Raw genomic sequence first — 27,174 nt, forward strand, 5'->3', positions numbered from 1 at the left:
ACCATGCTTCACTGTAGAGATGGTGCCAGGTTTCCTCCAGATGCAATGCTTGGCATTCAGGCCAAAGAGTTCAATCTTGTTTTCATCAGGCCAGAGAATCTTGTTTCTCATGGTCTGAGAGTTCTTTAGGTGTCTTTTGGCAAACTCCAAGTGGGTTGTCATGTGCCTTTTACTGAGAGAGGAGTGGCTTCTGTCGGCAAATCTTAAAAGCCTGATTGGCGGAGTGCTGCATTCAGGCCTTCTAGAAGGTTCTCCCATCTCCACAGTGGAATTGGAGCTCTGTCAGAGTGACCATCTGGTTCTTGGTCACCTCCCTGACCAAGGCCCTTCTCCCCCGATTGCTCAGTTTGGCCGGGCGGCCAGCTCAAGGAAGAGTCTTGTTGGTTCCAAACTTCTACAATTTAAGAATGATGGAAGCCACTGTGTTCTTAGGGACCTTCAATGCTACAGACATTTTTTGGTACCCTTCCCCAGATGTGTGCCTTGACAATCCTGTCTCAGAGCTCTACGGACAATTCCTTTGACCTCATGGCTTGATTTTTTTTCTCTTACATGCACTCTCAACTGTGGGACCTTACATAAACCGGTGTGTGCCTTTCCAAATCATGTCCAATCAATTAAATTTCCCACAGGTGGACTCCAATCAAGTTGTAGAAACATCAAGGATGATCAATTGAAACAGGATGCACCTGAGCTCAATTTCGAGTCTCATAGCAAAAGGTCTGAATACTTATGTAAATAAAGTATTTGTTTTTTATTTTTAATGAAAAAAAATACATTTCAAAAAATCTTTTCGCTTTGTCATTATAGGGTATTGTGTGTAGATTGTAAATGTAATCCATTTTAGAATAAGGCTGTAATGTAACAAAATATGGAAAAATTCAAAGGATCTGAATAGTGTGTGTGTGTGTGTGTGTGTGTGTGTGTGTGTGTGTGTGGGGACTTAAAGATTAATGCTTTCTCCTGTACAGAATAAATTATTAACACCATTATAAAACACATTTTTTTTTTTAGGTGAACTGGAATGTTCACTGCAGATGGCAGGCATGTGGACTTTGAGATAAGGCAGAGCATGACAGTGTGGTCAATCGTGTGCAACATCATCCCATTTTTTATTTATTTTTTAACCTTTATTTAACCAGGCAAGTCATTTAAGAACATTCTTATTTTCAATGACGGCCTGGGAACAGTGGGTTAACTGCCTGTTCAGGGGCAGAACGACAGATTTGTACCTTGTCAGCTCGGGGGTTTGAACTCGCAACCTTCCGGTTACTAGTCCAATGCTCTAACCACTAGGCTACCCTGAAACCCACAGTGCCAAGTCCTCCCTTTTAGGGTCCTTTCTGGTGTAACAGTACTGCTTCCAACACTCTCCTCACCTCGAACCAGGGACCCTCTGAACACATCGATAACTGCCTCCCACGAAGCATCGTTATCTATCGCTCCACAAAAGCCGCAGCCCTTGCAGAGCAAGGGAAACAACTTCATCATGGTCTCAGAGCTAGTGATGTCAACACTAACTAGCTAGCCATTTCACACCGGTTACACTGGCCACTGTGGCCAGCGGTCCCCTAGCTTCCATGTGGTATTCTCGGCAGTGTGGTTTCCCCACACATGGTTTTATATTTTACATGACATTTTAGTCATTTAGCAGATGCTCTTATTCAGAGTGACTTACAGTAGTGAGCTCATACATTTTTCGTACTTGTCCTATGTGGAAATCGAACACACAAACCTGGTTTTGCAAATGCCATGCACTACCAACTGAGCCTCACAGGAACATGTTGGTTTTTCCCCTTGATTATTGTAACATGGATGCATGTCTCCTAAGACTAACTGAGCTTAGCATCCCCCTGTCAGACCTTCCACTTGACCAGTAGGGAGGGAGGTAGAGAGACCATCGCAAGTTGAATCGGCACTTCTGGTTCAGTCTGTGAGGAGATGTTCTGTAGACTCACATGTCAGTATCTGCTGTTGCTAGCTAAACAGCAACACTTACAGTAAGCTGGCTCTTAGTTTAATATCTTTGCACCAAAGAAAACAAGTGATGTGTGAGTTGGCTGCCCAAGGGCTTATATGAAAGCCACACCACCCAAAAATATATACAATAGCCAGTTTGCGTAGAATGCATGCTAGCAAAGCCACTACACAACACAACGCTAAACAATACATTAATTGCACTATACCACTGCTACACCTGTTTGGCAGCTACTGACTTTAACAAAAACATAGCTGATGTTGCTGACTTGCTTAAACAAATGTGGTTTCTACTGACAATTGAGATGTACAAACTATGGCATAACACCGAACCCAAACCGGCTGCGCGCGTGCGATAACGTGCATAAGTTTATTTTGTCCGAATACACCAAACGCGATAACGACACGCATGTTAAAATATCAAAACAAACTCTGAACCAATGACATTAATTTGGGGACAGGTCGAAAAGCATTAAACATGTATGGCAATTTAGTTAGTTAGCTTGCACTTGCGAGCTAATTTGTCCTATTTAGCTAGCTTGCTGTTGCTAGCTAATTTGTCCTGGGATATAAACATTGAGTTGTTATTTTACCTGAAATGCACAAGGTCCTCTACTCTGACAATTAATCCACACATAAAACGGCCAACCGAATAGTTTCTAGTCATCTCTCCTCCTTCCAGGCTTTTTTAAGCGTTTAGCTTATATGGCGATTGGCATCTAAACTTTCATAGTTTTACTACGACAACCGGCAACAGTTCGTCTTTCATTCACCCACGTGGGTATAACCAATGAGGAGATGGCACGTGGGTACCTGCTTCTATAAACCAATGAGGAGATGGGAGAGGCAGAACTTTCAGCGCTATCTACGTCAGAAATAGAAAGGAGTTCTATTTTAGCCCTTGGCATCGCAGACGCTCATTGGTGCGCTTGAGCAGTGTGGGTGCAATAATTGAATAACATGGATTTCTAAATATATTTTGCGATGCTCGCGCACGCGACGTGTCCGGTCTGGTCAGCATGTGCGGGGACGACAAGCGGATAGGAGGCAAGCTGTAATTTTGATTAAGATATTAAGTGAGCTAGGACAGACGTAGTCAATATAACTATTTGTACAGCACTTTTGAAATGTACAGCGACAGAATTCTGTCGGTGTACATTAGTGTTCTCTCTGTACTCTGTTCTCTAAGTCAGAACCGTAGGATAAATAAAGTGGGCATATAAGCAGACAATGAAAGCTCTTAAAATATTTGATGATTACATTTCCCTAAAACAGGTTATAGGCTGTGTGCACCACCAAGTCAGAACAGTAGTCACATTTAAGAGGGGTAAATAGACCAAATTATTAGGGTGAGGCACAAGGGCTAAACAGCCTACTACACAACATACACTTAGTATTACTTTCTTAGCTACAGTATACATTTCTTAGCTACAGTATGCATATCTCCCAGGCATATTACATTATTTATGCAGCAGCATACATTACATGTTAGGACTCACCTTGTTGTGCTGTGCTCACTTGAACAGGAAGGTGGCGCAGCAGTCCTTCGTGAGCAAATTTTGTAATCAAAGTCTGGCTCTAGAAAGTGGCCAGAGTTCCGAATGTTTACAATTTTTTGGATCAAAGTTCAAAACGTATTTTCTCAGTCGTAGCTCATTTTACCTGAGTTCCCAGTTGTCTTGAACTCACTAAAGTCAGATTTTGCAGTTCCGAATTAAGTTATTTTGAGGACGGCACAAATCATGCTTCATTGACAGCATGTTTATAATTTTACACTAGGAAAAGCGAACCTTAATCTTAGACTTGGGACCACATACCCACTCCACTGAATATCAGGCTAATGATTGCTTTACAATGCTTGCAGTTAGCCACTGATTCCTTCCAAACCACTCATTGTTGAATTTGTGATTTCCAACTTGTTATGTAATGTTTGTCCAATGACTGATGAGCACCGATACGTTTTATCTAGAATTTCTCTTAATTATTTCTCTTCATGTGACAAGGATTTGCCAGTAGATTGTCCACTTGATTCATGATGATGACTGCTAGCTAAGATTTTGAAAGTATAATGTTGACATGATCAGTCCAATCAAAGCTACTGTAGTGATTTGATGTCATTATATCTGTGGCCAATGACCTTGAGCCATCTTGGATGGGCACTTCTAATGTAACTCTATGGAAGCACCCAAAGGGCTAGAATTTTAGAGCTCTACCTTTAGACTTGGTGGTGACGTAGTGTCCCCATGAGTGACAGAACACTGAGTCAATCATGGCATAACGCTCCATATTTTCTGCTGGCTTGATACACCACCACAGAAAGCACTGAGCTAGGCCGAAACGCCTGCAGTTTGGAGCTGCCTTTCTCAAGAAAACAAAAAAAAACACCATGTTTGTATGCTGCTTTATTAACTCAATGATATATATATATATTTGTTTGCAAACTGATATGTGACACGTATTAATGCAAGAATAACATGCACACAAGCCTGTTTGTTGCTAATAATATGGGCTCAAAACAGGTAGTGCTCTGTCTCTGTCTGTTCTAATGGGTAATACTCACTTGCTTTACTGTAGTGCTTTGTGAGAAGCAGACAGCGGTAGGAGAGATGACAGATTCTTCAAATGCTGCTCTCTGAGTGTGTCCTTAAGTTGCACTCCTACAAACAAACACGCTCACACACACGTACTCGCTCTCTTCCTCTCTTTCTTCCTCTCTTTCCTCCTCTCTCTCTCGCGCTCTCCCCTCTCTGTCCTTCTCTCTCTCACATTCTCCCTATTTTTCTGTCATAAAATCTGTTTCTCTCTCTCCCTCATACTTAAATATTTTCCTGTCATAAACTCTCTCTCTCCTCTCAGGTCAGCGTTGGACCTGTTCCAGATTCCGCTGTGGTGAGGAGAGGTTGGCCAATGGCCTGTGCTCCTGCTCTGATGACTGTGTGAAAGCAGGGGACTGCTGTGCAAATTACTACAGCTCCTGCAAAGGTAAAACCATAGACTAAACTGTCCCTGCAAGGATTGCAGTCCCAAACAACATACATTTTTGCAACAGACCTTGGTCAAATACATTTATCATATAGACTCAAATATTTTAGATATGCTTGTTTTAAGACTATATCAAGTGCACCTCAAATACTTTCAAGTATTTTTCCCAGGTCTGTTACGTAAAGGCCTATACTCAGACAGTTTACAGTTGGTTGTTGACCGTTAGTGGGTGGTTGGTTGTTTAGAGTGGGTGGTTGGTTGTTTAGAGTGGGTAGTTGGTTGTTGACGGTTGGTAGAGTTGTATTCCAAAGGAAAGTAAAGGCTCACCAGATATTAGGACATTGTGTCAAGGGATTTTAGGATTTAACACATTTGCACCTGAATATAAACTGAATTCCACCTTTGATTGTAAAATCATCTTCCTATAGTTCCAATGCACTCAGTCCCACAGATAGACTTGTGTGTGTTGATTTCTGATTGATGTTGGTCTCTCTCTTTTCTAGCTCCTCCAGTGTGGTGGAATGAATTCCACAACATAAGGCCCTCTCAATCTTTCACTATCCCTGACCATCTTATAAGTGCTTAGACCAGTGTTTCTCAACCTTATTTGTACCAGGTACCAGCAAGCTAGGGCCTTCCTATTTGGACACCTACTTACACTAGCACTTCTAGAACTGAATAAATGAGTGTCAGAGAATTGAGGTTGAGAAACACTGGCTTAGACTATACAGGATCTCATATCTACATTTTAGAGCTGTTTTAGAGTCATCCAGTTGGCTTCATACGTATCACTCTTAACTACCCTAATAAAGCTTTAACTCATGGTCATTTCAGCTAGTATTCACCATTACTTGGCTTGCTTTAGCCTAAGCGATCCAAGCACAATGTTCACTTCATACATTTAAAAAATATATATATTAGATGTGGTTAGATGTGGTTTAAGTGTAATGTGATTTTAGTCTAGTAGATAGATGTACTGTCGATGTGTTTGGTAGTTCGCCACAAATGAGTGACGATAGTATGGTTGATTTTATAATACTTTCCAGTGGGAGTGAAGTCTTGGATAGAAGAGGAGTGTGAGGACATTCAAACACCACAATGTCCTGCCAGGTAAGTCATTTTCCACAACTACAGTACTTTCTCTGTGAGAAACACTTTCATACACCACAGTCTGAAGATAGTATCTACTGTGGAATTTGGAGGTCCCACTGTGCTTTAAGGCACAGCACAGTCCTTGATTTAAACAATGTGCTGTTGTTACTTAGTCACACTACAATCTGTGTGTACTACAGACAAAAACAGAGCACATTATGACGCAAATGCATTGTGTACAAGTTGAGGCCATTTGCTCTACTTGTGAGACTAAAACAGGATTAACACAAATGTTATTCCTGGCTTTTATGATGGAGAAGTTGGAGTGAAGATGTTCAGTGTCTATATGGAAACTTGGCTAACGGGGCTGTGTATTGAGTGTGTGTGTGGCATGTTGTGCGATTAAGGGTGGGACCACAGACTTGTTGGACTATGGAAAAGTTAACAGCTGGTTGTCTTGAAGCCATTTTTAGTCTGAAAGACTTTCCCAAAGGTCTAATTAACATTGTTTTTCTTTTGAATGTTTTTTCTTCTTCTTAATGACTGACGTCACTCATTCTTGTCTTTTCTCTTTTGGGGAAGGGGAGGATTTCTATTGGCTATAACTTCAAATTAGGGTTTATTTTGTGAGTTGTTAGCCTTTACAGGAAAACACAAATCTCCTCTGGTGCGGCCCTCTGTCATGATGAATAGATAAGTTTAAAATGCCTATTACTGAACCACAGAGAGCCTTAAATAACTTTAACATACATCACTTACCTCTGTTATCCCTCATGTTGGAGAAAAGAGAGGGAGAGCGGAAGGAGGAGTCAAAAGGAAGGAGAGAGAGAAAAAGCAACTGTTGTGTTCGACTGAAATCTGTCTTTACCCTGCATTGCATTTCAGTTGAAAAGGGGAAGGGGAAAGTTTTTAAAATGGGAACATTTTTAAGCCACAGGCCTTAGAAACATCTGACTCATCTTGGATGCAGCCATCCAGCCCCAGACCTCTTCCTGCCCTTCCCCTCCTCTCTGTGTGGGCTGAATCCATCCTGCCTATCCGTCTCATCTCGTCAGCTCATGTCAGTTCCCCACAGTCAAAGGGCTTGCTTTGTGTTCCTCCACACAAACCCACAGCACAACTACTGTAACGGTGGAACTGTACCATCCACACTGTGCCAGACTCAGACAGTTTTAGATTCATGCTTTCCAGGAAAAATGTATGTTCTGTTTTAACCTCAATACAGCTCATTCTCTGTTTGTATCCCCAGTTTTTCCAAACCCCCACTGATCCTGGTGTCTATGGATGGCTTCCGGGCAGGTTATTTAAAGGCCTATGGCAGTCTTCTTCCAGTCATCAGCAAATTACGTAAGCACACCATTGTTTTCTGGTACTTAGGGCAACATTTGGCATGAAACATTCTAAAGAAGTTATCTGGTTGAAATTTGGTTTCTGGTTGAAACGACATCAGATTACAATCAAGTGAAGACGTCGTGGAGGAAATGATCCTGTTTCAGGAAACTATTGTTTATTTGTCCACTTCTGTCCGCACCATCGCAAAAGACGTCAGTCTGACATCTTTTAAAACCATTATCCACATGGTGAAATGATCCATTTACTTTGGCAGCTTTTAACTATTTTTCGTCTCCATCTATTTCAGGCAACTGTGGCACTTCTACCTCATACATGAGACCTGTCTACCCCACCAAGACCTTCCCTAACCACTACACCATTGTGACTGTAAGTGTTGATGCTTGTCTTAGTTGCTCTAATATTGAACCAGTTACTCTGCAGAATTGTATACACAACTGGCCTATTTGTTTATTTGAAAATGGAATTCACTTAAAAGAAAGATGACTCTTTAAAATCACCTTATCCATCAAATTGTCACTTATGACTAATGATAACAAATTACCTCCTGTTGCTGGATGGCTAGGACATGCTGCACCTCAGGAGAAACTGTGTTGGAGGTGTGCAACCGTAGGTGGTGATTTCAGATCTACTGGACAAACCCACACCTTCCATTTAGCCTCCAGAATTCTTTCAACACAGTGGGTTAACCGGTGGCTCCAGTGGGTTTAACCGGTGGCTCCAGTGGGTTTAACCGGTGGCTCCAGTGGGTTTAACCGGTGGCTCCAGTGGGTTTAACCGGTGGCTCCAGTGGGTTTAACCGGTGGCTCCAGTGGGTTTAACCGGTGGCTCCAGTGGGTTTAACCGGTGGCTCCAGTGGGTTTAACCGGTGGCTCCAGTGGGTTTAACCGGTGGCTCCAGTGGGTTTAACCGGTGGCTCCAGTGGGTTTAACCGGTGGCTCCAGTGGGTTTAACCGGTGGCTCCAGTGGGTTTAACCGGTGGCTCCAGTGGGTTAACCGGTGGCTCCAGTGGGGTTAACCGGTGGCTCCAGTGGGGTTAACCGGTGGCTCCAGTGGGGTTAACCGGTGGCTCCAGTGGGGTTAACCGGTGGCTCCAGTGGGGTTAACCGGTGGCTCCAGTGGGGTTAACCGGTGGCTCCAGTGGGGTTAACCGGTGGCTCCAGTGGGTTAACCGGTGGCTCCAGTGGGTTTAACCGGTGGCGCCAGTGGGTTTAACCGGTGGCTCCAGTGGGTTTAACCGGTGGCTCCAGTAGCTCTCTGTGATGAAGTGGCTTAGATGTAAAGTTACAGATGATATGTCCACTTAGTCGTGCAGCTGTCAAAGCACTGGTGTGTGTTACTCCCACAGGGCCTCACTGGTGTGTGTTACTCCCACAGGGCCTCTATCCAGAGTCCCATGGGATCGTTGACAACAAGATGTATGACGTGACCCGCAACGCCTCCTTCAGTTTGAAAGTTCCCGAAAAATTCAATGCCAAATGGTACCAAGGAGAACCAGTGAGTGGATGCATTGGAATACACAACAGTGCAAATATCGCACCTTCATTCAATGTTAGTTTACTGCTAGAACTTATTGGTTTGAGGATAATATGGCCCTAGTGTTAGGAGAAATGTAACTTGACTGGTAGCAAAACAGGTTCTCCGTTTCAGGCTAACATTCCACTCCTTGTGTCATGTTAAGAATGACAAGGAGTGTAATGATAACTCAAACAGACTGGTACCCAGGCTAGAAGAGTGGTGCTTGGGAAGACATAAGGGGCCCTGTTGTTGTTAGAACAAGTCACAGATGGCACTTTGAGAATATTTCCTCCTGAAACATTTAGCTGGAAAAATGCATGAGGAATAATAACATGAATGTTGTTGAGGAAATTCATTTGAACGGTGTTTACTAAAACAACCCTAACTATGAGACATAATGACATTACAGAACAATGTTTACTAAAACAAGAGTTCCATAGGACGTCGCACAGCGTCGTCCGGGTTAGGGGAGGGTTTGGCCTGGGGGCTTTACTTGGCTCATCGCTCTCTAGAGACTCCTTGTGGCTGGCCGGGTGCCTGCAGGCTGACTCCGGTCGTCAGTTGAACGGTGTTTCCTCTGACACATTGGTGCAGCAGGCTTCCGGGTTAAGCAGGCGGGTGTTAAGGAACGCGGTTTGGCGGGTCATATTTGGGAGGACACATGATTCGACCTTCGACACTCCCGAGCCCGTTAGGGAGTTAGGGTTAACCCATTGGGAGGGAATTGTAATGTGGCTCATATCGTGAGGAGCTGAGGATCATTACACTGGGCCCTCCAAACGGGAAGGCACGTCCCTGTGCATCAACTTTCTTTCAACCCTGTGCATCAACTTTCTTTCAAGCCTCTTCACACGTCCGCCAGGCTTTCTGGTGGCCTCACGGCCGCCATCCCACTTCTGAAACCAATTTGGGGGGGGGTAGCCCCAACTGCGACTCAGACCTGGGTCCAACGACTGTCAAGCCAACACCTTAACCATTACACCAAGAGGTCTGAACCTCTTGATGAGGTTTCTAGGTGTTAATATCGCTACATTACCCCCTTCCTTCGGGAGAGCGTGCCCCTCACATCTACATGCCTCTCCAATAGCCTAACAGGCACCATCTCACTTCTGACAACCAATGTAGCGAACGGAGGGAGCAGGAAGCAAACCCGGGTGGCTGGAGTGAAAGGCAAACAGCGTATAGGGTCAGTTTTGATGAATTTATTGAGCTATTAGGGTAGCTCTTTCTAGTGGTCTGTGGTTGTTTTGATGATCAGAGCACCTCCACTGTCTGTCTCTCTCTCTCTAGGTTTGGTTCACTGCCATGGACAATAACCTGAAGTCAGCCACATTCTTCTGGCCGGGCTCTGATGTGGCAGTCAATGGAAGATTACCTGACTTCTATAAGAAGTATGACAAGTAAGAGACATGTGTAATGGTCTTTCTTATCCATGTTTGTTTGTCATAATAAAGAGGAGTAGGTAATTATCCGATAGTGAATACCCCATCTTTTTGTTTGGTAGGATATAAAGTATGAATGTGTTATTTGGAGGTGACCAGCATTTGCTGTAGTGTACTGTAGCAGTGTGTAAGCTATCCATAGTGATGCTTTCTCAAGTAAGAAATAAAGCAGTATCTTTGTTTTAGGAGCATCTCATTTGAGGAGAGAATCTCAACCATATTTCAATGGCTGAACTTGCCTCAAGGGGAAAGGTATGGTAATATGCTTCTTATAACCTTTAAATGAGCATCATTTTGAAGGACAGTCCAAACACTGTCGTCATCTCTTTCATTTGATCGGACCTCACTATGTAATCAGAGTCCTTTCATTTTGTTTTCATGTAGGCCAGATTTTTACACTCTGTACATGGAGGAACCAGACTCTGCCGGCCACCGATACGGACCAATGAGCAGCCAGGTCAGATCCATCTCTATTCATTCAACCCACCAATCAGGTGGGGGGTAATTTATAACCAATCAAAGCAGGCCCAGCAAAGACCACAAAGTAGTCAGGCAGAACTCCTGGGCCTTGTATAACATGTGGTGTTATGAATGATAATATATATAATGTATTTGCAGGTGATTGAGGCCCTGCTGAATGTGGACAGGATGTTAGGACTTCTAATGGACGGCTTGAAACAGAAGAACCTTCACCGCTGTGTCAACCTGGTGCTTCTGTCTGACCACGGTGAGCAGCATGTTGCCACAACACACAGCCGGATTGTCCTGTACACACAGTGGTCTCTGCGATCAACCGAGGAATCAGTAGCCTTGTTTTCTACACAGCATTCAGATGAAACAGTAGATTGGAAAGTGACTTGTTGTTTTAGCTCCTACTGGAGCAAAGGGCCTCGAGGGGAAATGTACAGTACAAGAGAAACAATGTTTCTCAGAGATAAGCACTAAGAAAGTCAATTGTGAAAGCAGGGGAGGCGGAGGTAACCCATTTAGTGTTTTTTGGCAAATGAAAAAAGACAAGTGGTTTACTTTATGGGTCTGCTGTAAATCATAAGGTGATGCGATAGTGAGCATCCACTACTACTCAACATGAAAGAGGAGTTGGTCTAGGGGGGAAAAGGGATGAAAATAAAAGGAAGAAGTATCTGATTTTCCTACATCCCTAAATATTAGTGACTCAAAGAAAAAGAGCTCATATCGAGTCAGTATCTGGCAGCTAAATGATGGCTAACGTCCCTTAGCTGTTGTATAACGGCTGCATAGCTCCTGCCTAACCTCCCTTAGCTGTTGTATAACGATGGCATAGCTCCTGCCTAACCTCCCTCAGCTGTTGTATAACGGCTGCATAGCTCCTGCCTAACCTCCCTCAGCTGTTGTATAACGGCTGCATAGCTCCTGCCTAACCTCCCTCAGCTGTTGTATAACGGCTGCATAGCTCCTGCCTAACCTCCCTTAGCTGTTGTATAACGGCTGCATAGCTCCTGCCTAACCTCCCTTAGCTGTTGTATAACGGCTGCATAGCTCCTGCCTAACCTCCCTTAGCTGTTGTATAACGGCTGCATAGCTCCTGCCTAACCTCCCTCAGCTGTTGTATAACGGCTGCATAGCTCCTGCCTAACCTCCCTTAGCTGTTGTATAACGGCTGCGTAGCTCCTGCCTAACCTCCCTTAGCTGTTGTAAAACAGCTGCGTAGCTCCTGCCTAACCTCCCTTAGCTGTTGTATAACGGCTGCATAGCTCCTGCCTAACCTCCCTTAGCTGTTGTATAACGGCTGCGTAGCTCCTGCCTAACCTCCCTTAGCTGTTGTATAACAGCTGCGTAGCTCCGGGCTAATGTTGTATAACGGCTGCATAACGCCTGGCTAACGTTGTATAATGCTGCATAGCGCCTGGCTAACGTTGTATAACGGCTGCATAGCGCCTGGCTAACGTTGTATAATGGCTGCATAGCGTCTGGCTAACGTTGTATAACGGCTGCATAGCACCTGGCTAACGTTGTATAACGGCTGCATAGCGCCTGGCTAACGTTGTATAACGGCTGCATAGCGCCTGGCTAACGTTGTATAACGGCTGCATAGCTCCGGGGTAAGGTTGTATAACAGCTGCATAGCTCCTGCCTTAACACACAATCCACTATCAAACTCAATCATTAAGTTATTGTCTACAGATTTTATTGTACAGGTAGCAATTCAGAAATAAAACATAACAATTAACAATGTAGCCATAGTGTATATTATCACAACATATTGTTTTGTTTAAATGTTATAGTTCCTCTATTGAGTAACTTTTCGATTTGTCTTCCAGCCTCTGGCCTGTACTCTGGGGTCTGCCATTGTGGGGGCATTTGAATGCTTACTGTCAGCCACACGTACTGTTTGTTTTGGCTGAGACAATGGATGGTTCCAAAATGGCTCCCTATTCCCTATTTAGTTCAATACTTTTGACCAGGTCCCATAAGGCTGGTTCAGAAGTAGTGCACTATTTAAGAAATAGGGTTCCATTAGGGACGCTGCCCTAGCACCTGTTGTGGGGGAATCACATGGCAGAGCGAAAACTTTTGTAAAACAAGATCAGATTGAATGCTGAAACCGCTGTGAAAGATTTAGCAAAACGAGGATGAGGGCGCCAGGGAGGTTTACAGAGGAGAGGTCTGTAAAGAAGAGATGCTCGCAACATCTGCATAGCATTTGACATGTGTCTAGTCTTGTAATTATGTCATTATGCGTGTAAAGGATTAACGAAATGAAATTAATTTGGTGGCACCGACCGATGGCTGCTCAACTGGCCTTGTAATAAGCTCCACGTTGCAGGGTTGTAATTTTGATGTCAGGTTTTTATAATAACAAATGTCATATGGGAATCTTTTTTTATTTAGCCTATAACAAATCATTGCATTGCTCTTGGGTTATTTTGTCAATGTTATTGATGTGATTGTTTTGATATTTTGATTGATTGGGAAATGGAGGATATAATCCTAGTAACAATAATCTGTTTATAATTTCAAGTTAACAGTTTGTTCAGTAAAAAAAAAAAGGTTCTTTGAAATCTGGTACAGATTAGACCACTTATGGTGCTGTTGAAGTCTTATACTGTCTTTTCTCATTCTCCATTTCTCTGCTCTAACTTCTCCTATTGCTCTGACTGCCCAGTTGCCAGGAACAACAATACAAACAATGGCAATTGTTTTTTAAATGATGTGTGTGTGTGTGTGTGTGTGTGTGTGTGTGTGTGTGTGTGTGTGTGTGTGTGTGTGTGTGTGTGTGTGTGTGTGTGTGTGTGTTTTGTGTGTGTGTGCGTGTGTGTGTGTGTTTACTGTAATTGCAGGAATGGAGGAAGCTTCCTGCAAAAAGGCTGCATTTGTAAGCTCGTACCAGGACAACATCGACGACTTCACTGTCATCCAAGGCCCCGCTGCGCGAATCCGACCCAAGAACCTCCCAGAAGACTTCTTCTCCTGTGAGTAACTGTTGATGATGTCAACGTGTCACTTCCAGCTGTTTTCCTCCCTCTTCCTGGCCTTATGTTGAAACACCATTCAGTGTTACAGCTGGTCCCAATTCCCTCCTTCCCCCTTAGATTTTTGTAAGATTTAGTCATGTGTAAGCATTAAGGTAGAAGCTTCACCACTTCACTGGGGCAGCAGGTAGCCTAGCGGTTAGAGTGAGCTGGCAACTGAAGGGTTGCTCCTATCAAATCCTAGATGCCATTGCCTACCATTATGCCGTTGAGCAAGGCACTTAACCCCCCACAACAACAGCTCCCCTGGCTTTCCGGGTGTGGCAGCCCCCCGCACATCTCCAAAAACCTGTATATATATGTGTGTCTTTCGCAGGGGCTGGGTTAAAGTATTCGGTTGGACTATGTGTACAATTGACTAAAGTGATTTTAATCTTAATCGCACTGTACCTATGCAGACCATCCAGATCTGCAAACATAATGGGAGGGATACAGCATTTGGGGCCAAGGGGAAGGGGCAAAGTGGTTGAGGGCCAAGTGGAAAAGGGTCAAGCGGTTGGGTCCAAGGGGTCAAGAGTGATTTGGGAAGGTCATGACCCTTGAGTTACCAACTATGTCTGTTTTTATTCCCCCAGTCGACTATGAAGGCCTGGTGAAGAATCTGTCGGTATGTGAAGTATTTGTGCCCAGTTGACTTCTGTGTTAATAAGATTAATTGAAAAATGATTTGCTTGCCTTAGCTTATGTCAAACAGGCCTCTCTCTCTGTCCCTTCATTGACTCTCTGCTCTTCTCTTGCTGTGTGTTTTGAAGTGCAGGAGCCCTGACCAGCCCATGAGGCCCTACCTCAAAGAGCACCTTCCCAAACGGATGCACTTTGCTAACAACGTGCGCATTGAGAAGGCCCATCTCTACATGAAGCCTGGCTGGCAAGCAGCTCTGTATGTCATAACATAACTCTTGTTAGCTTTTTTTTTTCATAACACATTTTGTGTTTTTACATCTTTATTCATACAGATGTAGGATCTTAATTTGAACATGAGTGAAATAATCCTGCAAATGGGAAATTAGCTATGATAGGCTATAGTTTAGTTGTTAGATCTACTGAGAGAAAGATAATTCTGGGTTTTCAATTAAGGTTTTCAATGAAGGTATGTAAATCACAAGGCTCATTCTCTGCGACAACCGGTCAAATTAAGATATGACATCTGTAGGAACCGTATACAGTATGAACCATAACCCTAAATGTAATTTCTTTGAAAACGCAACACTTTGTTTTATCACATAACCTAAGCTGCACTCTTGGCTTTACTCTGGAATTAAGCCAAAGTATCTGTTGTGGAATAACCTAAGTAAATAAGTACCATTTTAAATATTTAATAGCCTACTCATCACGGTTCACTCCTTTTTCAAGTCATCAGTTCCAGGCAAAACTAAATCCACACCGGTTAGAACTACACATTATCCACTGACATTCACTTTAAACGTTGTGCCTACATGCACTTGTCCCTATATACATTTCTCCCTACATGCACTTTGAAAGCAGTTACAGGTACTTGCAAAAGGTGATCCCACTTTATATTTCTACGGAAAAGTACAAAAATGTATGCACTCACTACTGTGGGTCGCTCTGGATAAGAGCGTCTGCTAAATGATTCAAAAGTAAATGTTTAACTCTCGTTATGTTTGTCTGTTGCAATGAGACATTATTCGACAAGACGACTCACGAGCCCTAATTTGACCGCTGACATTCTCAACAGCTGCCACATATGAAAAGTGATAGTTGGTCTCCGGTTAACAGAAAGTCTATTAACAGACCAACAGACATTTTGTTTTGCCCATGTTTGGGCATGTTTTTTTTACAGATGTCTTTAATGGGTGCTGAAAGCTGTTCCTTGTTGTTATGGTTGCCACAGTTGAGGATGTGAGCTATTATTAGTTGGGCTGGTTTATACAGCTGTTCAATTGAAAACCCCTCAATTTTAGTGTTGTATAAATATATATAAAATACAGAACTCCATGTCATTAGTAAAGATTGAAAAAAGTAAGGGGCCTAGACACCTGCCCTGAGGAATTCCTGATTCTACCTGGATTATTTTGGAGAGACTTCCATTAAAGAACACCCTCTGTGTTCTGTTGGAGGTGTGATGTTTTTTCTAGGAATTGAATAATGTATTTTCATCTCTGTTCATCCACAGACAACCTAAGGAAGTCAAGTACTGCACAGGTGGATTCCACGGCTCGGATAACGTCTTCAAAAACATGCAGGTCAGGGAAGGGTGAGAGGGATGATGCTGTACTTCCGTTGATACTCTGTGATATTACAGTATGGACACGTGGTTATGTACACATCCAGGGAAACCCATCCGAACATACTGTCTCTAACTAAAAAACAGCTAACGCTAATAGCTACATTACACTTGAATCACATGGAGATTACCTAAAAAACACAACTCATTTTTTATTTTATTTTATTTTGATGTGAAGTTCTATGATGAAAGCACTACAGAGAGGTAGCCTGAGTCCCAGATCTGATTGTGCCATCTCCTACAGATATAGCATCTTAATTTGATCACCCTTTTGTTTGCTGATTTGTCACATGCACCGACTACAGCAGGTGTAGGTAGACCTTACTGTGAAATGCTTACTTACAAGCCCTTAATCAACAACGCAGTTCAAGAAAGAGTTTAGTTTATATAGTAAATCTTTTTTTATAAAAAAAAAATTTGAATCAAAAGTAACAAAAAAATTACATAACAATAACGAGTCAATGTGCGGGGGTACAGGTTAGTCGAGGTATTTTGTACATGTAGGTAGGGGTAAAGTGACCATGCATAGATAATAAACAGTGAGTAGCAGCATTGTAAAAACAAAGTGGGTGTGGGTGTCAATGTAAATAGGTCGGGTGGCCTTTGGATTAATTGTTCAGCAGGCTTATGGCTTGGGGGTAGAAGCTGTTAAGGACCAAGACTTGGTGCTCCGGTACCGCTTGCCGTGCGATAGCAGAGAGTACAGTCTGACTTGGGTTACTGGAGTCTTTGACCATTTTTTGGATCTTACTAGGTGACACCACCTAGTATATAGGTTCTGGCTGGTAGGAAAAGCAAACTTAGTGTATTTGAGTTTTTAAAAGGCTTCTAACGTTTGTAATTTTCTTAATTTTTTTGTGGTATCCAATTGTTAGGAGCTACTATCTTGTCTCATCGCTACAACTCCCGTACGGGCTCGGGAGAGACGAAGGTCGAAAGTCATGGGTCCTCTGATACACAACCCAACCAAGCCGCACTGCTTCTTAGCACAGCGTGCATCCAACCTGGAAGCCAGCCGCACCAATGTGTCGGAGGAAACACAGTGCACCTGGCAACCTTGGTTAGCGCGCACTGCGCCCGGCCCGCCACAGGAGTCGCTGGTTTGCGATGAGACAAGGATATCCCTACCGGCCAAACCCTCCCTAACTCGGATGACGCTAGGCCAATTGTGCGTCGCCCCACGAACCTCCCGGTCGCGGCCAATTACGACAGAGCCTGGGCGCCAACCCAGAGTCTCTGGTGGCACAGCAGAGACTGGTGCCCTTAACCACTGCGCCACCCGGGAGGCCCTACGCTTGTAATTTTCACTTAAACATTTCCGCCTAGATTTGCAGAAAAATGTATCAACCCCTACAAAAAAGTCCATTATAATCCACATTTCCTGTAGCTGCAGGATTATTTTCCTGCTATAGCAAACTGGCTCAAATTAAGATCCTAGACCTGTATGGCCATTCTCAGGCCAAATGTCCCAAACAGATCTGGGAGCAGGCCACTCCAAAGGAGCCCCAGTTTGTTAAATCATGCCTGACATTCTTTAGGTTAAATCAAGCTGTGTCCTCCGAGAGAGTCAAGTCTCTCCCAAAGTAAACCCACTGCAACACCATCACCTATAACAGTACAATGTCCTCCCATTTGGAGTTGTTGTTTTCCCATGTACATTTTTACTAGGTTTACTAGGTTTTACTAGATTTCTCCCCGTCTTTATGTGTATGTTTCCGGCCTTTAGAAAAGCTCTCCCAAAATAAGCCTGCTGAAATACCATCCCCTATAACAGTATGCTTTGTTCCCATTTGTGTTGTGTTTTCTCATGGCTATGATTACTATAGTTTACTAGACGTCTCCCTGGCATCTCCCTGTTAGTCTTTATGTTTATAATAGGTTTGTGTATCTTTCTAGACGTGGTCACACCTGGAATGTGTTGCTATAATTATCCCTGCGACTTTACTCGCTAACCTAAATAAAACAGGTGCATGAGTCAAATGAAAGTCTGCTGAAAATATCTTCTGTGTGTCTTGATGCAGACCGGAAGAAAAGCAGACATGGTTAGCAAGTAGCAACATCACCTATTTAATTTAGTAGCCACCCACGTTTTAAAGGGGCAATCAGCAGTTATTACATACATTTTTGGACTTATAAATTAATTATGTGCCCATTGACTCATGAAGAATACAAGTTAAGAATGCCTCATGAACTATCATACCCCATCAGAACCCCAAATATACTGTAAGTTTGTTTTACTTAAATGTTTGTAAACTAAGTAAATGTGACCAAACACTATACAGCCGCAACATGGTTAAAGCTATCATTTTGATTTCATGGATGGTTAGTCCTTGCATCAATAGCTCTGAATTTGAGAGTGGTCGATTTCTCCAACCCCATCTCTCAGCTTTTTACTTAAACAAGGGCCCGGAGTCCCCTTGTTATTGTTTCTACTGCTGATTGCCGCTTTAAGGCTCATCTTATGATTATTTCAAAATGTTAATTGCTTTTCAACCCACCTTTTTGGAAGGTCATTTAAGTACTTAAACTCCCACACGGTTTACTTTTAGCTATTCTGATGTTTACACATGGTCTATTTGTGGTTTTGACTCCTTCGTAGGTGTAGGGAAATTTTAACTAAATGAGATGGTGCAATTTTGGTTACTTTGTTCTTCTCTCCATATCTAACATGTCTACTCCACTGTCATGAATAGCGTGTCTCTATCTATTCATGTGTCAGTTATTCTTGTGAAAATGAATTAAGTTTGTTTTTGTATTTTTCAGGCCATTTTTATCAGTTATGGACCAGGGCTGAAATACAAGACCCAAGTTGCACCTTTTGAAAACATTGAAGTGTACAATCTCCTGTGTGGTAAGCCTGTTAGTCAATGGACCATTTAACATGGGGACAATGTCCTGTTGCATAACTAGAAAGGATTAGCCTGGGTGCCAGTCTGTTTCCGCTCTCTTGCCAACTCCTGATGGAATTGTCATGCCAATGGAGTGGAATGATATCTAAACAGACTGGTACCCAGGCTAAGTAATACTTCTCTAAAGTGAAATGATTTCAGCAGGCCGAACTGGCTTTACATTCATTATAGCATCATTTCAACCACTTCTATACAGAACTCCCAGGACTATTTCTCAACATTGTGATACGTTTCAAAGAGGATGTGCCAGTTGAGAAGGCCACAGCACCACCACTGGAAACTAAGTCCATAGTCACACAGCTATTCTGTACAGTTAGCCCATTAGATCAAATCTAGTCAGTTAAAGAAAATACCTTTTCAACTCTCTACTATCACTTTATTTCTCCCCCCATCTCTATCTATCATCCTCTCTCTTTGCCTGTCAGATTTGTTGGACGTTCCCCCTGCTCCTAACAACGGGACCCATGGGAGTCTGAACCACCTCCTGAAGAACCCTCCCCACCGCCCCGTGTACCCAGCTGAGCTCTCCTCTAACTCCACCTGTAAGGCCAGTGGCCTTGCCCCCTCTGACCACCTGGGCTGTAGCTGCAGCACCCGCACCAAAGCAGCGGTATGACCATGGGGTACAATCAGGGGGGTGTATCCTCAAACTCGCACATCCATCCCCAGAGAGCAGGACTGGGAGGGGAGGGGTAGACAGAGGGTCTGTCCTGTCCATAACACTCTAAATACTCAATGTTTGAAAGGTGCTTCATTGAAAACTAATATTTATCCTCACTTTATGATTGATATCCCAGAAGCACTCAGAGGGAGAGAAGTTGACAGACACACTAACATGCTGAAAATATATGTTTCAGGAGAAGACTATGAACAGGCAACTCATCAAAGACAATTCCAGTGAGTACACACTTCATGGGGTCTCTTTGTAATGGCTTAGTAGTAAAAACTTTGCCAAACACTCCAGTTAGCGTAACCATGGCTCTATTTTGTCTATGATTATGTTTTTTATCACACCCTCCCCTCTCGCAGTTTCCGGAACCAAGGCTCTTCACCTACCATATGGAATCCCTCGAGTTCTCCAGGAGAATTCAGAGTACTGTGTCCTGCACCACGCAGACTACATCAACGGTTACAGCAAAGATACTCTCATGCCCTTATGGGTCGCCTACACAATTAACCCACTGGTGAGTCTTTATGTGCTTGTGTGAACAACCAGGTTTCATACCCAGGTATGTGTTAGTCTGCTTAGCTAAAGCCGAGGCATTTGCTTGGAGGTGTTAACGCAAGTCTTCAGAATCTTAGGAAATGTTACCCCTCACGCGTGGTTCTAAACCACCTCCATTACACTCTGGCTCTCTTTAATGTCTACAGATAGATAGTATGTTGTGTTGGTGATGCACTGTTGTATTATGTTTCTCTGGTTAGTGTTTCTCTGGTTAGTGTTTCTCTGGTTAGTGTTTCTCTGGTTAGTGTTTCTCTGGTTAGTGTTTCTCTGGTTTGTGTTTCTCTAGTTTGTGTTTCTCTAGTTTGTGTTTCTCTAGTTTGTGTTTCTCTAGTTTGTGTTTCTCTAGTTTGTGTTTCTCTAGTTTGTGTTTCTCTAGTTTGTGTTTCTCTAGTTTGTGTTTCTCTAGTTTGTGTTTTTGGCTAGGATATGAATTAAGATGTGTGAAGAGCTGAGAGCTGAGCTGCTGCCTGGCCCTGCTAGCTGGCTGTAGATCTTCCTAACTCGTGCTGGCTTTCATAGCTTCTTGTGTTTGTCATTATGTGGTGAAAACCTCAATGTAAATCAGGACGTCTCTCTACAGTATATCTATCCCTGGCTTTCGTTCTCTCAACATCCTCCTTTTATTCCATTACTTTCTGTCGAAAAGCTATTAAGAGGATGGAAAGTAGATGATTCATGGTTTTATTTTATCTCAGGAGAAGGTAACGGGAAAAGCACTATCCTAATGTATATATTGAGTCAACCCTGCAATAAGGAATGAAACCAGGTTCACATAAATAATACCAGAGCTCAAGAACTGGAATCATCTCTCTCGTCCCCATCAGAACAATGTCCAGCCACTGAGTCCAGTAGCGGAGGCCTGTGTCCGTGCAGACGTCCGTGTGGCGCCGCTCTTCAGCCAGAACTGTGTCAGATACAAGGACAACCCTGCGTTGTCCTACGGCCTGCTGCATCCACCCAGTGAGTACATGGGAGATTACACCCCAAAACCTTTTGTTAAATACCTACTCCATATTACTGTACATGCATATAGCCAGCGGTGCATCAGATTCTAACACTAAATCAGGACAGTTCTCATACAACTTTTGAAGACCAGTTGATGATTTAAATGAATTGTTAAATGAAGTGTTTGTGTGTGTAAGTGATTAATTAATGTTGATGTTTCAGATCTGGGTGCCAATGGAACAGAGGCAGAGTCACTACTCACCAGCAACATTGCGCCCATGTACCCTGCTTTTAAAGGTGAGCAGGTCAAGCTAGCTGGCTAAGAGACATAAATCTCAGGTACTGTGCAATAATAGCTCAAACACTCAACCAGGTATGTGTGATTTCTTATGGACATGCAGCTTCAGGAAATTACTTCTTAGGACACAGTGTGTCTTTGCATGATGTATGGTCCTTCTGTGGCTCAGTTGGTAGAGCATGGCGCTTGTAACGCCAGGGTAGTGGGTTCGATTCCCGGGACCACCCATACGTAGAATGTATGCACACATGACTGTAAGTCGCTTTGGATAAAAGCGTCAGCTAAATGGCATATATTATTATTATATATTATGTATAGGCCTACTATAAGATTTTTCTCACTGGACTAATGGGTTTGTTTTATACTGATCAAACATACTATGTAAAGTATTAATTCCATGTTTCATGAGCTGAAATAAAAGCTCCCAGAAATTGTTCATATGCACAAAAATATTATTTCTCTCAAATTTTGTGCAGAAATATGTTTACATCCTTGTGAGTGAGCATGTTTCCTTTGCCAAGATAATCAAGCTACCTGAAAGTTGTGGCATATGAAGATGCTGATTAAACAACATAATTGCACAGGTGCTCCTTGTGCTGGTGACAGTAAAAGACCACTCTAAAATGCAGTTGTCTCACAACACAATCCTACAGATGATTTGAAGGAGCATGTAATTGGCATGTTGACTCCAGGAATGTCCACCAGAGCTGTTGCCAGAGAATTTAATGTTAAATTCTCTACCATACGCCGCTTTAGAGAATTTGGCAGTACATCCAACCGGCCTCAGAACCGCAGACCACGTGTGACCACGCCAGCCCAGGAGATTCTTCACCTGCGGGATAGTCTGAGACCAGCAACCAGGATCTTGACCTGATTGTAGTTTGACTGTTGTAACCGACTTCAGTGGGCAAATGTTCACCTTTGAAGGCCCCTGCCACATTGGAGAAGTGTGCTATTCACAGATAAATCTCGGTTTCAATTGTACTTGGCAGATGGCTGTCGTGTGGGCGAGTTGTTAACGTTGTGAACTGCGTGCCCCATGGTGGCGTTGGGGTTATGGTATGGGCAGGCGTAAGCTATGGACAACGAACACAATAGCATTTTACCAATGGAAATTTGAATACATAGAGATACCATGATGAGATCCTGAGGCCCATTGTCCTGCCATTCATCCATCACCTCATTTCAGCATGATAATATGTCGCAAGGATCTGCACACAATTCCTGGAAGTTCAAATGTCCCAGTTCTTGCATGGCCTGCATACTCGCCAAGGACACTCTAGACTACAGCATGTTCCAGTTCCCGACAATATCCAGCAACTTCGCACAGCCACTGAAGAGGAGTGGGACAACATTCCACAGGCCACAATCAACAGCAGCCTTAATAACTATGTGAAGGAGATGTCGCACTGCATGGTTGGTTGGTTGGTTGACTGGTTCTGTTCCACACCCCTACTTGTTTTTTGAACGGTATCTGTGACCAATCGATGCATATCTGTATTCCTAGTCATGTGAAACCCATAGATTAGGGCCTAATGAATGTATTTCAATTGACTGATTTCCTTATATGAACTGTAACTCAGTAAAATCTTTGAAATTGTTGCATGTTGTGTTTTTGTATTTTTGTTCAGTGTAGTTTCTATCAGTTTTACTTTTACTCTTAGGCTTACAGCATGTAACACTCCCAGCCTGCATCTCTATTCTATTTTGAACTAGCCTTGGCCAATTAGGTATAAATTTCAGCCCAAAGATCCAACTGCTGAGATAACGTACTAGGACAGTTTTTCCCCCCTTGTATTTCCTGTTAGATCGTACCATTTTTCCTAGGATCTAAGGTTCTAGTTGAATAGTGGAAAAAAGCTTGACTCCGTAGTAAATATTTAACTCTTAACAACAAGCTGTAGATTTAGGAGCAGGGTTTAAAACTCTCACACCAACTGAGAAATCTCAGATTGGTCTGTCAACATAAAAGCTTCCCTGTGAATTTACATGGTAATCTGACCATGGTCATAGTGAGCCATATTTATTCAGTAGACATAGGATCTCTGTTACATTTTGTCTAGGGGACAGTAGTGTACAGTAGTGGTGCAGCAGGGCGTTACCATATCAGGCAGTGGTCACGGTAAAAACCCAGCCCACTCCCTAAGCTCTCTTTTAGTGTTTTATTGTTCACTTTCCATTCTGTGTAACTGGCTTGACAAAAGTGATTGCTTGCTATGCTATTCTAAAGAAGGGGAGTTTGTTACGTTTAAAATCCCACCCCATTTTGTACTCTCTGCTTGGCACATAATGTCATTTGTTAGAACATGAGCACTCCTGATGCAACAACTTGTGGTATAGTTACTCATAGACCGTCAATGTGTTGGTAGTAGACCTAAAGGTGTGTTCCTGACTTTCCCAGACAGACAATGTTGCTAATGTGGTGTGGGGTCATGTCTACTCTGATGGAAAATAATAGCACAGAGTTTTAAACACTGGGCTGTAGGATACTGTTTGGGACTCGGTTATGGGATAGCGGTTAGGATGGTACAATATGATGCCACCTTGTGGGTTCCATATTGATGAAAGGGATATGCAAATAGTTGTTACTTTTGTTGATGCCTGTGGACAAAGGTAATCCATCATAAAAGGGGTTTATGAAGTATGATATGTCATGCAAGGGGATTTTGTTTTTTAAATCCATGAACAGAAGCCCTCTGTGGATAACTTTACAAACACTCACTGCCCTCTGGTGGCAAATGGTGAAAGTCTACAGCGTAGAAATGCTGATCTAGGATCAGCCCCCAACACTGCCCATTTAATCACATTTATTATGATCTACAGGGCAAAACTGATTCTAGATCAACAGTCATACTCTAAGATATTTTTGTGAATACGGGCCCTGAAGACATTGTTCAATGACTTCTTGTTTTAATAAGTATATGATCGTATGTTTGCAGCTGTTTGGACGTACTTCCATGACGTCCTCCTGGTGAAATATTCCCAGCAGCTGAATGGGGTCAACGTTATGAGTGGACCTATCTTTGACCAGCACTATGACGGACACTTTGACACTCCTACAGTTAGCACACCACAGTAAGTGTTCATCATCCATGCATGTTGTTGCTGCTGGCTTTTTTTAAATTCGCAGTTGTACATGAACATGTTTCCATCTTTCTCTCCTGCAGACATGAGGCTCCCATCCCCACTCACTTCTATGTGATCCTGACCAGCTGTGGAAACTCTTCCTTCTCCCCTGCTGACTGCCAGGGTCCCCTGGAGACCACCTCCTTCACCCTCCCCCATAGACCAGACCACACTGAGACCTGTGCTGTGAGTCACACCGCTCTGGCTGGCTGTCCTACTCTTTCCTACTGGGCCACCTGAAAAGCCTGTTGAGGAAATGTAACATGTCAACAGACCAAAGGATGGCTGAGATAATCAGACCTGGTTTAAATAGATGCTGTATGTCAAATAATTTCAAATACTTGAGCAGCACTTCATTTAGTTAGCCGTGTACAATGCAACCAATTAAATCGTCTCAAATGTGCACATTTCAAGCTAAATCAGCTGCACCCGAAATATTTTCAGGAATTTCAAAGTATTTGATTGTGTATTTGACCTAGGTCTGGAGATCATATGGGATCCTCTCTAGTTTTGCTGTTTGTAAAGATAATCTATGAATATTATTAGTGACTCAGCCCTCCTTTTCCTCCTCCTCCCTGTCTCCTCAGAATGGCTCAGACTTCCAATGGGTCCAGGAGTGGGCCCAGTTCCATGCTTCCCGGGTCCGAGACATAGAGCTCCTGACTGGACTCAGCTTCTACCACAACAGGATATCAGTGGAGGAAACGCTACAGCTCAAGACATTTTTACAGACTTTCTAAGATTAAGAAGTTGCCTCCGGCAGGTTTTAGTGCCATATTTTTATCTCTGTAAGGCCTTATTACACATATGCAAGTAAAAAGGCCAGGGCTAAATGTGTAGCCTTGGATCCCATTAAATTAAAAAAGGTGTAACACTTATATTTAAGTGCATAAAGAGGGAAAAAAGCTGTACTGTTTAAGTGAGAAATTGCCTGAAAGTCGCTTGAACCTCAATCATAGACTTTAAACCAGAAAGGCATACACTGAAAGAAGCCAAGTTATGAGACATAATATAATAGACCGTTGTCTGTTTGGACTTGAGCCAGAACACTGAACCAAAGAAGTCATAATTACAGTGCATTTCAAAAGTATTCAGACCCATTTTCTTGTTACAGCCTTATTCTAAAATTGATTAAATAAATACATCTACACACAATACCCCATAATGACAAATATAAAAAAATAAAAACGTTATAGAAAAACTGAAATATGACATTTACATAAGTATTCAGACCCTTTGTTATGAGACTTGAATTTAAGCTCAGGTGCATCCTGTTTCCATTGATCATCCTTGAGATGTTTCTACAACTTGATTGGAGTCCATCTGTGGTAAATTCAATTGATTGGACATGATTTGGAAAGGCACACACATGTCTATATAAGGTCCCACTTGAACCCAATCGAACATCTCTGGAGAGACCTGATAATAACTGCAGTGACGCTCCACATCCAACCTGACAGAGTTTGAGAGGATCTGCAGAGAAGAATGGGAGAAACTCCCCAAATACGGATGTGCAAAGCTTGTAGTGTCATACCCAAGAAGACTTGAGGCTTTAATCACTGCCAAAGGTTCTTCAACAAAGTACTGAGTAAAGGGGTTGAATACTTATGTAACTGTGATTTCAGTTTTTTTTTATATACATTTGCAAAAATGTCTAAAAACCTGTTTATTATTTTGTCATTATGGGGTATTGTGTGTAGATTGAGGGATTTAAACAAATCTATTTTAGAATAAGGCTGTAACGTAACAAAATGGACAAGTCAAGGGGCCTAAATACTTTCCAAATGCACTGTAGATCCATCTACCACTCTGCTGAACCCCAAACACCCCTCTTTCATCCCAGAAAAACAAGGGGAAAGAGTGAGAATGGAAGAAAATACGAGGAAACCGGCATATAAATAGGAATTCTATTTGACTAAGTGATTATAATAGCTGGGACATTCTCAGGAAACCTCAGACATTCTGGAATGCAAAAGCTTGTAACGGCCACTGGCCGAAGGCCTGAAACACTGCCAAAGTTTTTGACTCAGATATCTGTGATTTGGAGAGTTGGCTGAAAGACATGGCATGGATGCTCAAAAAAAAGTGTTTAGTCTACAAGAACAAAAACAGGAAAACCACACATTCCACACACATGTTCATGGTTGCACTTGCCAAATGGTGTCATTGTATGTTTGACTAGATAGTGTGTTTATTTTGTTAATATCAATGTTTTTATATATTGAGTTTATTTTTATTGCACTGTCACTGTAAATTAAAGGTTGTGAAGTTGATGTGGGGAATTGGGATTAAATTCTTGACAGGACTATTGGTGTGTGTACATAAGTATGTGGTGTACATGTGTTGTGGTTGCAAATACATGTACATGTGTGTACTTTGGTCGTGACAGGAACTTAAAGTAATACCAAGATTAGTATGACTCTAAAAGACAGTATACAGTGTATGAAACAAGATATGCAGTACATGACATCCAATGTACAGTTGAAGTCAAGTTTACATACACTTAGGTTGGAGTCATTAAACTCGTTTTTCAACCACTACACAATTTTT

General features: G+C 42.7%; 1 protein-coding gene across 1 annotated transcript in view; it reads left to right on the forward strand.

Annotated features, from left to right (window-relative positions):
- enpp1 (ectonucleotide pyrophosphatase/phosphodiesterase 1) overlaps positions 1-26,929 on the forward strand; it is a 40,383-nt gene extending 13,454 nt beyond the window's left edge. Inside the window, exons 4-25 of the mRNA XM_035757563.2 lie at positions 4,834-4,959; positions 6,006-6,069; positions 7,301-7,398; positions 7,691-7,770; positions 8,779-8,898; positions 10,210-10,319; positions 10,548-10,613; positions 10,746-10,818; positions 10,980-11,088; positions 13,682-13,813; positions 14,449-14,480; positions 14,626-14,753; positions 16,011-16,080; positions 18,885-18,972; positions 19,456-19,640; positions 19,888-19,927; positions 20,060-20,214; positions 21,080-21,215; positions 21,423-21,497; positions 24,438-24,573; positions 24,666-24,810; positions 25,212-26,929. Of these exons, the coding sequence (XP_035613456.1) occupies positions 4,834-4,959; positions 6,006-6,069; positions 7,301-7,398; positions 7,691-7,770; positions 8,779-8,898; positions 10,210-10,319; positions 10,548-10,613; positions 10,746-10,818; positions 10,980-11,088; positions 13,682-13,813; positions 14,449-14,480; positions 14,626-14,753; positions 16,011-16,080; positions 18,885-18,972; positions 19,456-19,640; positions 19,888-19,927; positions 20,060-20,214; positions 21,080-21,215; positions 21,423-21,497; positions 24,438-24,573; positions 24,666-24,810; positions 25,212-25,364 (2,321 nt within the window). The 3' untranslated portion in view covers positions 25,365-26,929. The remainder of the gene's footprint in view (positions 1-4,833; positions 4,960-6,005; positions 6,070-7,300; positions 7,399-7,690; positions 7,771-8,778; positions 8,899-10,209; positions 10,320-10,547; positions 10,614-10,745; positions 10,819-10,979; positions 11,089-13,681; positions 13,814-14,448; positions 14,481-14,625; positions 14,754-16,010; positions 16,081-18,884; positions 18,973-19,455; positions 19,641-19,887; positions 19,928-20,059; positions 20,215-21,079; positions 21,216-21,422; positions 21,498-24,437; positions 24,574-24,665; positions 24,811-25,211) is intronic.
- Positions 26,930-27,174: the final 245 nt, after the last annotated feature.

This window comes from Oncorhynchus keta, chromosome 19 (genome assembly GCF_023373465.1).
Source record: "Oncorhynchus keta strain PuntledgeMale-10-30-2019 chromosome 19, Oket_V2, whole genome shotgun sequence".
Lineage (NCBI taxonomy): Eukaryota > Metazoa > Chordata > Actinopteri > Salmoniformes > Salmonidae > Oncorhynchus > Oncorhynchus keta.